Below are 19662 nucleotides of genomic sequence, written 5' to 3'. Positions count from 1 at the left end.
CAGAAGCGATGACGGCTTAAATTATTTTCATGGGACCATACATCATGCACAATATCTAATTGCACTGCAAATCACAATAGTTAAGTCATCTATGGCATGCTTGCTTGAAGCAGTAACTCAAAGTAGTTGTTATAGCTCTGCTGAAGAAGTGTTCTTCTCCTGTTTCCCTGCATCAGCAGAACTTCAAAGCCTGGAAGCAATGCCAAACATAATACGATCCTTCATTCAGGGATTTCATTCCGAGCCTCCGTGTTGTTATAATATACTCACTGAAGTCTTACTTTAAATAAAAAACAAATGTTACATGTTTTTGATACAAGATTCTTAGCGGGGGCGTTTGAGTTATATATGTAGCTGTGAGAATTGTGAAGCTTCTAATGGAAAAGCAGAGAAAAACCACTCATGATGTTTTGGTTTTCTCACACTAAATTGCTCAACTTCTTCATTTTGAGGCTGAAGATTCCTGAGACCTTTTCAACTTGGGTTAAAGCTTGTTAATGATTAATGATGGCATCTGTGATTTATTTTCCTCTCCAGTGACTCAGGAGTTGATAATTGCAATTTCAGATGGTGCATGAATAATCAAGATGTGTATCAGCTTTAGTGACAAACAGGATTATATCAATGTTCTGTGTTGTATGGTCCCAAAGGAGGCTGTCAAACAGAATTCTACGGCTGTCATAAAGATTGTAAATTGCTCAAGATTGAAGTATTCTGTACTGGTACTTCAATATTTGCTCTGAGAGAGCTGAGCAGTTTAATAGACACAGGGGTTAAGGACACACATGCACACATACAAAAAATACAGATATCCCAGGAGCAGAAAGTACATGTAGAAAAACAAGGAATCATGAGAATAATGTTACTGTTATACACTGACTCTGGGACAAACCCTGAATTAGTTAAGGTGCTATTTAGACCAGAGGCTTGTATACTAATATCCATCAGATGTCTCTAATTGACTAACTACTGCATTTACACAAACTAGCCCTATTATCTTTCTTGGTATGTTGTAGCATAAGATATCATCTATCTATCTATCTATCTATAGATAGATAGATACTTAGTACCCTACTTAGCTCAATCCAGACGGTTGTCATGCTGATGCGCTGGGGAGGCCGCACTGTGGTTGATCCCCGGAGCCAGCATCACAGCCGTTGTGTGTGCTGATGCGCCAGGGAGGCAAAATAAGCTGATCCCTTGAGCCAGCATTACACTTCAGCCATTAACACCAGACAGAAGGATATCTACATCATCATATGGAAGGAAACGTAAATGGATGGAGACACAGGTGGATCACATTAGTTTACTGTAAAGTTACGTCTTAGTTGGTGCTTATCTTGGCGAGAGCCGAGTTCAAATCAGCATGAAGTTTTAACATCTGCTCTCGTGTAATGGAAATCATTTATATATATGTATAGATATATACTGTATATATCTATATATATATCTTATGGACCGTTGCTGAAATCGGGCAGCTATGGCCAAACGTTTTGCATTACCCTGTAGAATTAACGAATGAAACCTGCCGAATAACGTTATGTTAACATGTTGAATTACATACCGCTTTGTAGTGTTCCATATACATAATGAAAAACAGATGAAAATTAAAAAATGTGATTTTTTTTTTATCTAGCATGAAATAATGTAGACTTTTGCAATATCATCTTTTTTTTTAATTACATGATGTTAAATAAAAGATCTAAATTTATATTCAAATAGATTTTTTTTTTATTCTATCTTAACCCTAAAATTCTAGCCAATGCAAACTTTTCTAAGGAGGTGTATTTCAGGTTTCATTGGAATTGGGTCAGATGACAAAGTAATGTGGAAACATAATCACACTAACTAAAACAAGACGTGTCTTAATTTAAACATGTATGGAAGGCTGTCTGTGTGTTGACAGCTTACAGCTCTTAACAGAATATTCCCTTGACAGTGTTTTTATTTTTCATCTCAACACCTTCATAGTGCCTAAATGAGATTATTTGGAGACCATAATGTTATCGGTCTGTCGTAAATATACTGTTTTGTTTTTGTTTTGTTTGTTGTTTTACCCAGTAGGACAGCTGTTCTCATTCATTCCCATCCACTGTGTTGCCTTTTGCACTAATGGTTTCTTCACATGTGCACCCTTCATTTTTCAAGTCATTTATGTTTTGAACTGAACAGAGCTACAGTAGTTGCTCACAGTTCCTGTTCCATCTTACAGTATTTCATGCAGCTTATGTGAACTGTGGCCCCTTTGTTTTATCCCTGGACTTTAATTCAGTGAAGTAGTTTAGTAGTTGTAATATTTTGTGATTTAGTCAAACATTTGGTACATTAGCCTTGCCGCTGTCTGTACCAAGACATCAGAAACAAGCAGAACTCCAGATAAAGTTTTGGGTCTGGGAGTAATTTACCCTCTAATTCTAACAGAGAGAACAATTTATTTTCAGGAGATAAAATGCAACAATACTGTGAAGTCATGAGTAATAATCTCAATAAATACAGTACAATGGGGTAAGCATTAAAAAAGAGCCTTCCATTTTAACTGCAATGCTACTTTGAACTACTTTACAACCACGCGTGTGTTCTACAAGGTTCTTTATCGGCTCAACGCATTTTTTTCACTGACTGTAAATTAATTACATTATTTATATTTTATATATGTTTATGCTTCTTTAGTGTTCTGAAAACAGTACAGAAAATAATTTGCCACACAAAATGCTAGTTCTTTGATTTAAAATATATTTATAATGAACCCCTGTGTGTGTGTGTGGGGGGGGGGATGCCATTTTTACCCCCCCTCATATACCCTTTGCTCACCTAAATATCTTGAAATCCAAGTAGATAATCATTACATATATTCAGATGCATGCTGGGATCCTTTTTTATTTGTTTAATAGCTGGCAGTAGACAGAACTGTAGCATGTCTTGTATGAAAACAGCTCTATTTTCATTTTACATACCATAGGTCAGACAAAGCATGTGCTAGGAATATAACATGTTTATATCTGCAGTAGGTGACAATTTTTGCAAAACCTGTATATCTGTAGAATTCCATCTTAACCTTGGACCCTCTGACTGTCAATTGTTAAAGGTACTGAGTTTTCTCTCCACATTGACTTCCTGTGTTACTGTTAACAGGGGCTGATCACCACATGGTTTCCTTTGTGCATCGTAAAATGCCACTGTAAAGTCAATGTAGGCGTCCTATTACTTGCAACACAAAAAGGAAACTTGTAGCATTGTAGCTGGGGAAAATGGTTTCAACTGTGAGGATGTTGTTATGCTTACAATATTATTTTTAAAGTTCCTCAATACCGTTTATAGGCAAAATAACTATGCACAATATTTCTTCTGGCTATACAGCATATTACTCTGCAAGGGGAAAAAAATGATTCCTGTTAATGATCAGTTGCTAGCACAAGAACATTGAAGTGTCCCTTTTTAGATACAGATTAAAGTAAGTCAATGAAATATCCTCTAAGCTTCAGAAATGTCACTGGATGTAGAAACCCCTTGGCAAGCTTCCAGTCTTTCCATTAGGTCCTTTTGTAAAATGTAATGAAGGAAAGTAACATCCCAGCAGTCATTAAGGAGAGTGCTTTCAAAATGTTTATGCTGTCCAGTATACAGTTATGTTTTGAAACTTCAAATGTTGATTTATTTTAATAGACGTTGCTTCCCCAGATTAAAAAAAAAAAAAAAAAAAAAACATCTGCTTGCAGGCACATCCATTACATTTTAGACATTCTGAAGTCAAATTTACAAGTTAATATATTCTGAGCGCTTGATATAAAAACTCAGATTGACTTCATTAAAAAAAATTGAATTTGTTAAATGCTGTGATGGTTACTCAATGTAAGTAGTTTAAAGACTTTTGTACTGATACAAATCTACAACAAAACTTATCAACATTAAAACAAATAAGCGTATGTATCATTATGTATATAATTTCCGGTATGATGGGGGGGGGGGGGAATGAGACAAAAATAACATTGCAAAGCAGCTTTGTAATTGTGATTCTCACATCCTTTAGTATGTAGCCAGAGGGGTAAATGGATCTTCAGTTTCACAGGAGTGAGGACAAGGATCACTTGGCAGGAGGTCCCTTTCTTTCTGAATGCTGGTGTTCTGAATAATGCATCCTGTTCTCTATCTCGACTATATAACTTATTTACCATACCAAAACCAAATGTGGAAATAATGCTACCATATGTATTTTATAGATGTAAAAAACACATATATATATTTTACATCACTAAGGGTTATAACTTTAAGGGTTATGTTTCTGTTTTGCTGTTTGAAAGACACGGGGTAGCATCCTGGTTTGGTAATATACTGTTTTTGTTATTATTCATTTATTTTTAAAGTGGTAAGACATTTAATTTGCTTTTTAAATTAAGATTAGGATAGTTTTTTGACAAGTGTTTCACTGATCATCATCAAGCCTTGAAATAATTGTTTTTATTTTATTCGTAAGTTTAAAGGGGCTTCCGTCAGCATTGAAATTAACTCTGGAAAGAAGTGATGACTAAGGGATTTTAGAAAAACAAACTGCATTGTGCGGCCCACTCTAAAGGCCGAGAATCGTTCACAGACCGACAAGAAAACAAAAAAACAACTATATAAACCATGCTGAAGACTTATCAGTACCTTGATGTTTTTTAAAATCCAAAACCTATTCCTTTAACAACGTCATTCTGCTGTGAATACTTAAGGTCATTACTTGCATAGATTTGCTCCTATGATTTATAATGCCATCAGAACCTCATTGATGTAAATAATAAACTTGTAATTCAGCTCTGGTCTTGTAATTTAATTAAAATTTATTATTAGAATTCTTAGACTGACCAAGAAAGAAAAGCTGTAATTCAGTGATTTAATAAAAAAAAAAAAAAAAAATCCCTTTTTTAATGAGTAATATGACACATCATTGGTACATAAATTAGAATAATGTTGATTTTTTTTTTTATATATTGGTAATTGGACAAACCATTGTAAATCAGTATGGCACAGTGATTTTTAAAGTCGCTAAACTAAACCCATATATTGATTGTTGGCCATAAATGAAATGTTTCATTAGCTATGCCACCATGCAGTCAATAAAGAACATTTATGGAAAATGCAGCCTTCAGTAAACAAAACAAAGCAGAGCTACTACTGCTGAGTTCTGTTGCTAGGTGAAGGCAGTTATTCATGTCTGACCCCTCCCTCCAGCGCTGCTGACCAATTCCTTTTGGTTATGCAAATAACTAACAAATGGACTGTCTGCAATGTATAGTAAAGTACAGCAAAAGCAAGACAAAGCACACTGTAATGTACAGTAAAGCAAGGTAAAAAATATTGGAAAAGAAATGTGTATGTTTAAAAGGTGAACAGTGATTTTTCTAGCCCACATACTGAACAGTAGTTTAAAAACATACATACCAGTACTTAAAACAGCCTCACATTTAAGCATCAGCACGGCTAACTACTGTATATACTGTATAAGCATTTTCTTGACTCTAGGGAATTAGTGCTCCAGGCCATTCTGTATTATACTTGTACGCATTTTCATTTTGCATTGTCATTTGAAATGCTATTTTTGTTATGATGTTAATGAAATCAGTTATTACTTGTGATAAATGCCACAGTACTTGGCCCAGCTGTACTTCAATATGTTTCTTCAATCCTGATAAGAATTGATTTTTTTCCCTTATTCTTGCAGGCTTTTTTTTTTTCATTTCATAAATGAAAAACATTTTAACAATAAAAATGACGTTTTGCAGATGATATCTCAGCAGAATAATGACACACACACACACTTCAGCTACATAACTCATGAACAATTTCACATTTGAATATTTTCTAAACAGAAGTGAGTACCAAGAATAGGCTGAGTTTCATTAGAGGGATTTGTTTGAAGCTGTAAAAAGAAGAAAAATACAAACCTTATGGCAAAGAAAACCACAGGAGTAGTAATAACTATCACAAAGATCTATTTAAATGCCAGTGCATACTGTGGCAGTTATAGGATATAGTGGATCATATGTGAACTTAATAGAAGTGCATTCATGATTAGAGGTAAATGTAATATACATAAATGTAAATGTTACAGTATATATATTTCCATATTGTACATTTTGATCTTGGTAAATGTTGACTTGGCACCCTCATCTTTAGTAATTATGGAACAATGAGAATAACAGAATATAGTGGCTGGCATCACTTTTTAATTTAAAGACTTATTTTTCTATACCTTGAATTGTTAAATGTGAATCATGTCTGTCAAAATGTAGCACTGCTATTTAAAATTTGAAATATAAGCAGCTCTATGTCAGCCATAATTAGGTCAGATGCATGCTAGAAATCTGAAGCAGAATGTTTTCTGTATACGTGAGCTGGATAAATAATGCTGCTTTTTTAAAAAAAAAATTAATAAACTGCTGTAAAATGAACTCTGTGCCCAGTCCACCAGAAACATTTTTTATTAAATTTGCTGTTATAATGGGTATGAAAAGCAGATTATGCAGAACCTTTGTTGAGCGGATGCATGTGCAGTAAATACTTTCGATGCTTGTCTGTCTGTAATGCCCTGTAAGTGATAAGCTACTTTGGACCCAATTACATGGATTATTAACTCTGCTTGAACCTATAAACTGCTCATTGTAATTTTGACTAAATTGGGAAGTTACTTTGATAATGTGCAGTGGTAATTAAATTTATGAGAAACACTGGTGTATGCAGTGGTAATTAAATGAATGAGTAAACCGGTGAACAAATCACATTCAATTACATTCCAGTGATGTACTATGAAATGCATACCTCAATAATTGTCACACAGCATCCACCTATTACAATAAAGTAATAAGATGAGCTATGAACTGTGAATTACGATAATACATAATAAATGTAAATCTATCTTGTCATGAAACAGCACAGCTTCACTCTTAATGCATGGGTTCAAGGGTATAGTAAGGAGTCACTACGTCCTGTAATAGAGTGGAAAAACATTTGGGGCTACACACATTTTATATATATATATATATATATATATATATATATATATATATATAATATATATATATATATATAATTAGGGCTGTCAATTAATTGCAGTTAACTTCTGCGATTAACATGTAAATGTTTTTAGAGATTACTTATTTTAACGCACGTTAATCGCATTGCTGTGTTTTGAACATTTCAGCACACCGTACTTCAATCCCGGCTGCGGCAACATTGTATTGAGTGTCTGAGTGCAGTTGTTGTTTAAATAGAAAGTTAGTCACTGAACTGCTTAATGGAGCAAAGCACTAAAAATGAATGAGATTTTTTTTTTTTTTTTTTGACGGCTCACTTGACAGAAAGACACTTACTTGTCCACTGTCAAAGTGAGTTCCAGTATCAAACACGAGTACATCTAGTCTGCTGTGTGCTGCACACGCCTTCATCTCTCAAAATACACTAGCAGCTCTTTTGATACAGACAATATTAAATTAAACCCACCAGTTTCGACAGAAATGCAGGATCGCTGCAAGCCCATATCAAGCTAAGTATGTCATGATAATAAATGAGTTGGGCTGTGTTGCTCCTTTTTTTGCACGTAGTGTGTAAAGCCTAACAATTGTTAGTTTGCAGCTTTTGGATATGATGACAGTTTTCTTTTTTTGTATGTTCTCTTCACAATTAACAGTTAATTTCCTAGAAGTACTTACTATAACTACATATTTATAATTGTATTTAAAAAAAACACTAATTTATTTCAGTTCACAATCACATTTAAAAATAGATATCCTGTGTATTATGTTTTCTGATCTCTGTATGCTGCTGATCAACCTTGAACCGCACATTTTATTGTGTTGTTTGTATTTGTAATTTCTTAATTATTGCCCCTAGTACATTTTGGTGGTGGTCTCAGTGGGTAAATTTCCTGGTTAAATAAATACATAAATACATTTTAAACAATGTTATTTACAGTTAAGGATAATAAAAACAATAGCATCAGTAATAAAACAAATTTAAATTAGATGGATGTAGTAATTGTAACAATTTAATATGCGATTAAAACCGAGATTAAGATTATTTTTTTTAATCATGAGATTAATCGCGATTAATTTTTTTAATCGCTTGACAGCCCTAATATATATATATATATATATATATATATATATGTGTATACTGTATTACTTTGAATTAACGGCACCCTCGAATTAATGCCTCACTCAGACATCAGCTTTTTAATAGACACTGCCCTCGAATAAACGCCGCTCTCAATAAAGAAACGTAAAGGTATTTTTTTTCTAGCCCTGCTCAAAAAATAAAGAAACGCGCAACTCTGCCTATGTACGTGACACCCCCGAAGAGACTGCAGCCTCAATCCAGCATGCAATACAAACTAATGTACACCCACCTTTGTAAGCAAATGTTATTTTATAGTACAGTCCCGACAGACAACCCAAGATGAACTACTTACAGCACAACAGTCCTGGCTTCACATCCCTTTTTTTCCAGCAGAGTTCACTGCCAACACAGCAAGGGATAAAACAAGGGCTGTCTGTTTGTCTCGTCGTCCGCTTGGATGGTGAAAACTTAAACTCAAGGAATTTAGAGCTTTGCCGGTCACTCTAAGCGCTATCCAAAAGCTGGCTGAAGATACCTTCTTGTAGGGGGTTTAATTTTTTTTATTCAATTGGAATTTTACTCAGTCCTGTACAATTTTGATATATATATATATATATATATATATATATATATATATATATATATATATATAGATAGATAGATATAGATAGAGATATATATATATATATATATATATATATATATATATATATATATATATATATATATATATATATATATATATATAAATAAAACTTGCTTACTATCTATGAGAAGATTTAGTTTTGGTTTCTCTTACAGAGAAATTACAAACCAGCAGGTAAATTACAGTGAGAAAAAAAAACAGAGTAGGATATATTTTAGTTTTAACAGAAATCAAACCGATATTCAGAGGTAATATTTTTCGTTAAGAAAAACAACTGCATCACTCTCAGCTACCATTCTCTCTCCTCTTCTTGTCCCGCCCCATAGCAACCAATACACACTCCTGATTCGCTGGTACATTACTCCCCTGACCTCCCAACTCCCGCCTAATAGGCTCTTGTTAACTGTCAGTAAATGTACTGTATTCAAGCCCCAAAAACACACAAGAGTATAGTGCTGCAGATCGGAGGCTCTCATGGCGCCGTTTCTAAAATGCTTTAAATCATGTAATAAAATAGCATTTGTAGCATTTGTAAAGTATTGCATTATTAATAAAGGCCGCCCTCTTATAACACTATGTAAAACAATTTTTGTTCCTGGGTGGTAAGTGTTATTTCCTAATTTCTTATGCCTCAAAAGTATAGAAAATGGCTATTATTCCCCACAAACTTTGCTTTTGTGACCAGGACAGTGATATTTTGAAATTGACCTATTTCCAATGAGAAAACGGGCGAATTTGTGTCTTTTCATTCACATAAAGTCAGAAAAAAACAACATATGAATCCAAATTAACATGTATTTATACTAAAGTAATACAAAAATGACTACAAAAGATTTAGAAGTGAGTAGTTTTTCGAGATTCACGATTATACTGTAAATCACTTTCACGAATCAGCCCCCAAATGTAGTCTCCCATCATGTTCTCGTTATACTGTCCTTCATTGACAGCTCATCCAGGAGCCTCAAAGCCGTGCTGCTCCATAATGGTAAAAAGTACCTGTCTCTTCCCCTGGCTCACTCGGTGCACCTCAAAGAGGATTACAACAGCATCAAGACCTTGCTGGACGCCTTGAAGTATGATGAGTACGGCTGGGACCCCCGGAAGGTGCTGATGCCACCACTGCACATCAAATTGGGCCTCATGAAACAATTTGTCAGAGCTCTAGATAAGGAGTCGGCAGCCTTCAAGTACCTTCAAGACTTCTTCCCTAAGCTGTCTGAGGCAAAGGTCAAAGCCGGTGTCTTCGTCGGACCACAGATAAAGAAGATCCTGGAGTGCAATGAATTCCCCAAGAAGCTCACTAGTAAGGAGAAAGCTGCTTGGAACAGCTTTGTCGCAGTGGTTCAGGGCTTCCTGGGCAATCACAAGGCCGAAAACTATGTGGAGCTGGTTGAGACTCTGGTGAAGAACTACGGCACAATGGGCTGTAGGATGTCCCTCAAAGTCCATATCCTTGATACTCATCTTGATAAATTCAAGGAGAACATAGGAGCGTACTTGGAGGAGCAAGGCGAGCGCTTCCACCAGGATATACTGGACTTTGAACGCCGCTACCAAGGACAGTATAACGAGAACATGATGGGAGACTACATTTGGGGGCTGACTCGAAAAACTACTCACTTCTAAATCTTTTGTAGTCATTTTTGTATTACTTTAGTATAAATACATGTTAATTTGGATTCATATGTTGTTTTTTTCTGACTTTATGTGAACGAAAAGACACAAATTCGCCCGTTTTCTCATTGGAAATAGGTAAATTTCAAAATATCACTGTCCTGGTCACAAAAGCAAAGTTTGTGGGGAATAATAGCCATTTTCTATACTTTTGAGGCATAAGCAATTAGGAAATAACACTCACTACCCAGGAACCAAAAAAAAATAAAAAATTTGTTACACGGTGTAATCGCCGCCCTTGTTTAAGGGCCACAGTCATTTGATCAATTTAAAATAAACAAATTGAAGTAATACGGTATATATATATATATATATATATATATATATATATATATATATATATATATATATATATATATATATATATATATATATATATATGCATGCAGCAGAGTGGAATTGAAAGTCTGGGGGATCTTCTTCATGCATCTCAAAACTCTATGATAGTCTTTTAGCAGAGACTAGTAACATTATAAGTGTGCATGTGTACGCATTGCATACTGGGAGAGTGTAATTTTCTGCATGACATTCTCACTTATGTGTTTTGGTATTACACCTTGAATGTTCAAACAGTAGTTTGAATCACATTCTTGCATGCATGCATGCATGCTACTGATTTGTCGACATACAAATGCTACAGAATTTTGCCCTTTAGTAAAAGCACTGGCAAAATGTGCATGTTTTAACCATATGACTTCTAAGCAACTATATTCTCTAATTGTGTCTAATGTAGAAATAAATGGGAAGTTCAAACAGTACCAGGTGCATTGTCACAACACTGTACAAAACCATAATGGTACAAGTTTAAACTCAAACCATCAACACAAATAAATGATAGACACCTACAGCAAATTCTAATGTTACTATCTTTAAAGTATTTGAAATGACATACTAAGAAGAGCAAGTTTCTTTAAATTTTGAAGGTTTCCCACTTGCAGAATTCCCATCTAAACCAAGCCCAATCACACACCTGACAGGCGGGTCACTCTGGTTGATTGATGAGATGCTTGGTGGTTCTCTGGGGAGGAGGGAAAAAAAGACTCATTATCCACCCTTTACACTGCACACTGCTGACTAAATAGAATTTTACATACATTGGCCTTAGGGAAGATTACAATTGGCTAAGCTGCCTTTCACAGTACAGGGTGCCGATGAGCAAAAAAGAAAGGTTGTGTCTACATTACTGAATAATGGCAACACTTCAGTCATAGGAAATGTACAGTATTAACATTTATACTAAAATATACTTTTCTATTAAATCAATTGTGACCTAGGATATATACAGTACATGGTGCGAAAAACGTCACACACTATTGGAGATAGACAATTGAGTACATTTCTGTTGCTGTGTATGTCTAGCTGCTTTGGACCTTGTTTGTCCCTTTTTTTCAACAGTCCTTGGGTGACCAATGTAAACAACTGGCCCCAGAGAAAGTATTCAAAAGCTGAAATCCAGTTCGATGAGGTTTTGACATAACCAGGTTGTTATTCAAGAGCTCCATTTTTGTTTTTTATGGTGTATGACTTATCTCAACCTGTGTCTTTTGCTTGGAGCAAGGAATAACTCAGTATATCCACAGTTAAAAATGCTTGCAGTAGTTCTTTTTATAAAGCCCATTGTAGTGAGTGACAGATTTCTGCTTCTTTATACCTAATAATTTTACAAAGATGTGTTTGATTTGGACATCTAAATCCAGCCATCCTTTCTATTTTTTTAAACAACCTTAAGAGCACCTTCAAAATAATGCCTCTGTGTTTAATTACTGGGGTATCTAATGTCTTTCTAGTTACATAAAGACCTCATTAAAAGCACACTTTCTTTCAGCCCAGTATCGAGGAGGAGAGTATCCTATTAATCTATTTGTATTCTTTGTTAACAGGGCCTTCTATCTGGACAAATCAAATTTGCCTCCAAGCTCAACACCCAAAGCGGCCTTAATAGACAAGGTAAAAAAAATAAAAATAAAAAGAGACCGTTTTCAGATGTACTGTCGCAGACAAAAGTATTTGAGCAGTTAAAGAAGGAGAAAAAACACAAAGAAAGTGATTTATGTAATTTCTGATTGTTCTATTGAAAGATGTACATTAAAGTAGAGATTCAGCTTTACAATAAAACAACAAATTATTACATAACATGCAAAAACGAATTTCATACTTTGACAAAAGTATTTGGGCAATCAACATATTTTGTATGAAACCGATTAGTTACTAATTATTGACAATTATCATGATTGAAAACCAACACCTGATGATAATTATAGAATATATAAATACGTAATCATCAACAGCTGAAAAATAAACTGGAAATTTGTTCTAAAAAAAAAAAAAAAAAAGAATCATCGTTCGAGCAGCCTGGCAAAATCCTCGGATTACTGCAAAAGATTTGATACAAGAATTGAGAGAAGATGGCCAAGAAATTCACGAGCGGACAATTCAACAATACCTTTAAAAGATGAATGTTCATGGACGAAAACCAAGATGCAAACCTTTCTTAAAAACAATACACAAAAGAAAGCAATTGGTGTTTTCCATTGAATACTTGAAGAAGCCTGGTGATTTCTTCAACCAAATTTTATAGTCAGACGAATCCAAAATATTACTTTTGTCACCAAGAAAGCAACAATATGTTTGAAGGAAGAGAGGAGAAGAATTTAAAGTAAAGTTCATCATGCCCAGTGTTAAACATGGTGGAGTTTGTGTGATGGTATGGGGTTGCTTTTCTTCCTCAGGCACTGGTGACCTTTGTATTGTAGAAAGATCAATGAATGCTGTGAAAAATCAAGAAATTCTGCACTCTCATCTGTTACCCAGTGCTAGAAGGCTTATTGGACGGAAGTTTGTATTCCAGCAGGATAATGACCCTAAGCATTCAGTGTCTACAAAGGAATTTCTGAAAAAAAGGAAGATTACAGTTATGGACTGGCCATCTCAGTCCCCAGACTTGAATCCCATCGAGATGTTGTGGATTGACTTGAAGGCTGCTGTTGCAAAAAGGAAACCAAAGTCGACTGCAGAACTCAAAGCTGTATGTGTTGAAGAATGGGCAAAAATATATCCAGAAAGATGCCAGGAACAGGTTTTAAAATACAAAAAAAGACTGCAAGCTGTAAAGAAGCAAAGGGCAGGCACACAAAATACTAATGTAAGAGTGCCCAAATACTTTTGTCAAAGTATTTGCATGTTATTTTTCAAGTTATGCACGTTATGTAATAATTCGTTGTTTTATTATAAAGCTGAATCTCTACTTTAATGTATATCTTCCAATAGAACAATTAGAAATGATAGAAATCCCTTTTTTTTTTTTTTTTTTTTTTTTTTTTTTTTTTAACAGCCTAAATACTTTTGTCTGCGACTGTAATTGGTGTCAGATTGTCCTTTATAAAAGGTTTAAACCTGCACCACTTTGGGCATTTTGTATGATATTGTTAGTTGTAAGCCAGGTTACATTTGTTATCTGGCAATTTGAAGACATAGCTCTGGCACTTTGTTAGAATGAGCTGTGTAATAACTTCTCTCTCTCCTGCCTCACAGCTCATGCGGCCTCTCAATGCACTGGACGAGCTCTATCGATTGATAGAATCTTTTCTCAGCTCGAAGCGCACGGCAGCCTGCCAGTACACAGCCTGTGGAGCCTCTGGGGTCGGCTTGCTGTCAGTGGCTTCTGAGCTCTGTAACCGCCTGGGAGCCTGCCACATCATGATGTGCAACAGCGGTGTCCACCGGTAGGAATGCATCAGAGATTGTGTCTTTTTTGTTTTCAGCATATCTGTGCCGGCTCCAAAGAACATTGTTATCTGGCAATGGAAAGGTCACCCTAGCAAATCTGTCTCTGACCAGCAGAGAATTAAGTTCATATCAAGGGACTCAAACTGTGCTTCATTGGGCCTCCCTTCTGGCACTGAAATTTTAAATTTCTGGAAAGAGCTATTTATTTGTTTAAATCAGTATATTGTCAGGTAACATCTCATTTGTTGGGGTGTGCTGTGCAGGTTGCAGATTCTGGGACTGATTTGCCACTATGGAAAAACTGCCCTCACCATACTTGTACTATGCCTTGGCAATTGGCTAGCAGTTTCCCCACAGTGTTAAAAAAACAGGCCACATCCATTTTCCAAGTTAATGTTTTAATAAATAAAATTAATACTATTTAACCAGTTTGGAAAAATCATTAACTAACCAGTTGGCATAACCACAAACCTCAGATTCAGAGTTACTTGTTGAATCATTTTCTAAATAACACATATACCCTTATATAAATGTATACATGGTTTAGCACACTTTCCCCGTGCTTATGTGACATATTTATGCATTTTATAAACGTATTCATTCAATCAGGTCTTTCAGTAATTTTGTAAGATCTCATCACTCAGGACAAATTGATCTTCCTCTCATCATGATCTCTGCTGAAGGCTTTTTTTTAATTTATTTTTTTGATTGACATTTTGATTAAGCACTGAGGATTGAGCCATCTGTATCCTAATAGAAAATCAGGAACGAGCTCTCAGATTTAAGGTTCTTTTTTAACCTTTGGCAACGTGCCAGCACAATTCATTGACCACAAGTTACTGTGACGCATGCATAATGTGTGCAGTGACAAATTAAATTCTAGTACCTGCCATCTTCAAGTTTATCTCAAACTTATTTTTTTCCTAAATGTGCCACGGCAGATGCTGTGCTTCTCAGATCTGAAGGGTCAATTGCGGACAGAATAAATAAAATAAAAAAATGAAAATCGATCAAATTGCACTTTATTAAAAGATCTCGACAGCTTGCTCAGAATCAAACTTTACTAGCCAGGTATTTCATTTTGTATAGTAAGATAAAGTACAGGCCCCCCAGGGTTAAAGTGTACATCATTTTGTAAATGGTACCTGTCACGACTTGTTACAGTAAAGACTACAATATTTAAATATACCCAATATAACATATTCAGTTAATGTTGCTGTGAATTGATTTACCCTCACCAGAACAAAAAAATGCCACCGTCCTTGAACAAACAGAAGCCATGTTACTGTGAAAAGAATGAATTAAATGAACTTGCTGTCTTCCCAGTTTTATCTGGGTTGGTTGATCATGTCAATAAAGCCTAGCATTATTTTAACATAAATAACTTATTAAAGTATTTTCTGTTTAGATTTAAACAGCTGAATAAAATAAATACAAGATTGGGTGCAAAACAAACAAAAACAACCTTAGTTATTTTCGGTGACCCAATAGTACAGTACGTTAAGAAGATTCGCTTGTGTAGTTTCTCTATGATGCACTAATTGCAGAGCCATTTTGTAATTGATTGCTGTTGCTGCACATTGCAGAAAACAATCAGTCAGTATTAGTAAATAGGTAATCGGCCTTCAGTGTAAGAGGCTAGTTTTGAATCACAGTGAAGACAGTGAAGCGAGGCTATAAAAACACAATTAGATTGTGGCAAGTGTCAGGGCAGCTTAATCAAGCATAAGTCTCAGGATCGATACAGCTTGGTGGGTTGTTATCGCAGAAAGGTCAGAGCATGCCCTTGACTTCTAGTTATTAAATGTACCACCTATCAGGATTGGATATTTAAGAAGGTACACACGGAACATGAATTCACTTTGGTTTTTTTTTTCAAATACTGGATGTCCTACTGCGTTGTAACTCCTGGTACTGAATAGAATCCTAAGCCTTTCATATTTTGCAGACATAAAGCAGTGAAGAATTTAAACTGGGAGGGGGGGAATCCTTACACAATTGATATGTTTTTGAAGGTAGGTTTGTTCAAACAGCGAGAAAGTTGCGTATTTATAGGGGGAAAAAATGAAAAGGTCATGTTCCTTTAAACCCACTACTGTGTAATAATGAAACAGTGACATTTCACTGGCATCTGGGTGTATTAATTACTTAAGGAAAATGTATAAAAGAAGCATGAAAGGGAGATTGATGGGGAAACCGGGAAGCAAGGATGCAAATGTCATGTTTTGAAAATGCTAGTGTTCTGATTCATATTCTTAGGCTTCTAATGTTACAGCGGTGTCGGCAAGGTAGATCAATTTTCTACATCCCTGTGAGAGTTGAGAATCTGACTGATAAGCACACCAATGTAACATCTAGGAATGACAAAAGATGAATGGTTGTAAAAGAGAAATTCAATTTAAGAAATAAGAAGTATTCCCTCTGATATCAAATCTAGTGTACACACACTCACACAGGCACACACACACCACACACACTCACACACACACACACAGGCACACTTATACATTCAGCACAAACACATGGAAACTGTTTTTTCAGGCTATGACTCGTCTCAGGATGGAGGAGAATGACACCCACGCTTACAAGTGGAATAAAAGTCACATCTGAGAACAGCTTGTTTCTAGAAGCCATTTTTATTTGTATGATCCTTTTTCCTGCTCACTGTAATTGGTGTTCAGGATCAGTTATTATTATTATTATTATTATTATTATTATTTATTTCTTAGCAGACGCCCTTATCCAGGGCGACTTACAATCGTAAACAAATACATTTCAAGTGTTACAATAAGAGCAAGAAATACAATAACTTTTGTTCAAGCAAAGTACAAGTGTGACAAACCACAATTCCATAATACAGCAGATAATAGTGATAGTTACATCAGGATATGATTAAATAGTGATAGTTACATCAGGATATGATTAAATACAAAGTACTACAGGTTAAACACTTGGCAGATTACAGTATTCTGAAGTACAGGATTAAATGCAGTAAAATAGGGGGCAGATAAGAGCAAAATAAAGCACATTTACATGAAGGGTGATAGTGTCCCAGGATACAAACAGAGGTGTTCTACAGGTGCTGTTTGAAGAGGTGAGTCTTAAGGAAGCACCGGAATGTGGTCAGGGACTGGGCAGTCCTGACATCTGTAGGAAGGTCATTCCACCACTGTGGAGCAAGGGTGGAGAAGGAGCGGGCTCTGGAGGCAGTTACTGCCATGCTGTGCTGGTAGTTGTGTGAATTTGACGTATTGTTCTAACATGCGACCTGTTCTGGTTTGTACAGCTTACTCACTGCTACCTTCATTATGGTGCTCTGCAAACACCAAATGCCTGTCACTTCCAAATGCACATTTATCAATCAGTAGTTGCCATTCCTTAAACAGTGTGTCTTTATTTCCCAGTTGCAGTCTTGAGTACAGATGTTCTGACTAGTCAGACACTAAAATTTATATCCATTTCTAATTCAGAATAGAACAATATTTGAATTTATGGCCAACTAACTGGGTTCTGGGTTTGTACAGTACACAGTAGTAACTCTACTTTGCGTAACATTGCTTCATGATACCTTTTTTATTTTGCAATAGATTTGTGAAGTTAATGAGTCAACTAGCAATTTAAGTCTTCAGTCATTTTTTTTTTTTTTTTTTTTTTTTTTACTTGAGAAATGTAAAGAGAAATAATTTTCCTGGCATGATATGTGGTAGAGGTACACATTTTAAATAATACACCAAACATGTACTGGTAAAATGTAATATTTCGGGGATATATGTGAAATACATTAATGGAGAAAACATAAACCTGTGTCATGCTGAGGGTGTCAAATGAGTGCATGGTTTAGGGAGTGTCTCTGTGGCTGAGTTGACTATCAGTCATGTTATCGTCACTTAATATATCTGCTAATGGAACAGTGAAAGACAGTGAAGTATCATATCGTTTGTTCTGTGCTTTACACTGCTGTTAACACACCTCACCACTCTCACACCTGATCTCTGTCTCAAAAAGCAATCATTCTGCTGCTAAAAGCTAGTTAAATGTCTGCGTGATGTTCCACAGCTCTCATTTTGTAACTCATTTTGAACAGTTGTTTGGTGCACACTGAAATAAAGTGACAGAGGCAATCCATCATCTAAATGTAATGTATAGGCAAAAAAATACCAGTGCATGAACAGAATGTCAATTCAGTATGGATTCATAAATATAATTAAACACCAGGACCTGTGAAATTAGTTTTTTATTTTTATTTTTATTTTGTATTCCCTTTATAAAAGTAAACGTGTATGGTGTAAGTGTAAAGTAACATACTGGAAAAGCCATTGTTAGTCACTGCTCTGCTGTTGTCATGACAACCAAATGAAGCCTTTAGTTTTTTTTATTGTGTGCTTTGCTTTGATCATGACAGATGTTATCATTGGCAGTGGTACTGTAGATCTGTATCCTCATTACACAAATTAAATTCTGGTCCTTGCAGTTTCTTGACTGATAAGGGCCAATAAGAAATTGCAGAAATATTTGTCAAAAATTGCGGGAAATATTTGACCAAATTTTGCGGAGGTTATGAGGTTATTTATATTAATTAATATTGGTATACAATTATGCTGCATTTATTTCTACTTTATTTTAATGATACATACAAAGAAGAATTCACACATCAGAGATTGTTGCAAAAAAAAAAAAAAGAATACCTTTTCAAAAGGTGCAAAAGAGTTATTTATTTGTATGTATGCATGTAAGAATGTATGAATGCATACATGAGTGTTGTTTCTGAATACTTTTTGAAAAAGTCATTTTACTTGAACCGCCTAAAAAGTGAAATAACACAGATTAAAACTACACATGGTGGCATATGTTTCTTGAAAATGCTGATAAGGTTTAATCTCTTATTACTTGTAGCTGCACCCTGAGCGTCACTCTGGAGCAGGCCATTCTCCTTGCCAGAAGCCACGGGCTTCCTCCTCGCTGCATCATGCAGGCCACTGATGTGATGCGCAAACAGGTAGGGGAAACTTCAACAGGGAACTTTATTTTCAAAGGGAGGATTCTTTCCTCTTTGAAGATGAAGCATTTAACTGACAGAGTATAATTATAAGGCATCAGTCTTACTTGCATAATGTAATAACCAGGCAGCCACATTCAAGGTATGGCTCAAACTGATCTAAATTCGTTCCTTTTCCTTTGCTTGAAGATATTTCACACCTGAAAGAAACAGAGCGACGACCAGTATTAACAATTAAGTCAATGATGCCTGACTTATGGGACACCCTGTATACTATATAACTAGGAAGTGATCATTTATTAAATATAGGAAAGTCATTTCTATTTGTTTCCATTTTATGTCATGCCTGCTATCTGTATATGTGGGAGAAAGTTGAGTCCACTTGACTTACTGTAACTGTGACCCAAGCTGGAACATACAGTAAGCCTCCAGATGTGCAAAGCTATTGCTGGTTCTGATGTGCAAACCTAGCTCGCTGTTCTAATTCTCTTATAATATCACTGGTCTACATTCATCTTTGTCTACTGGA

General features: G+C 35.4%; 1 protein-coding gene across 1 annotated transcript in view; it reads left to right on the top strand.

Annotated features, from left to right (window-relative positions):
- Positions 1 to 19662, top strand: part of LOC117394402 (phosphatidylinositol 3,4,5-trisphosphate-dependent Rac exchanger 2 protein-like) — a 142899-nt gene that overhangs the window by 108822 nt on the left and 14415 nt on the right. The window contains exons 36-38 of the mRNA XM_033992638.3: positions 12292 to 12358; positions 13943 to 14133; positions 19031 to 19133. Of these exons, the coding sequence (XP_033848529.2) occupies positions 12292 to 12358; positions 13943 to 14133; positions 19031 to 19133 (361 nt within the window). The remainder of the gene's footprint in view (positions 1 to 12291; positions 12359 to 13942; positions 14134 to 19030; positions 19134 to 19662) is intronic.

Source organism: Acipenser ruthenus, chromosome 3 (genome assembly GCF_902713425.1).
Source record: "Acipenser ruthenus chromosome 3, fAciRut3.2 maternal haplotype, whole genome shotgun sequence".
Classification (NCBI taxonomy): Eukaryota; Metazoa; Chordata; class Actinopteri; order Acipenseriformes; family Acipenseridae; genus Acipenser; species Acipenser ruthenus.
The sequence above is the reverse complement of the archived record's forward strand: the minus strand, read 5'-3'. Positions and strand labels throughout refer to the sequence as shown.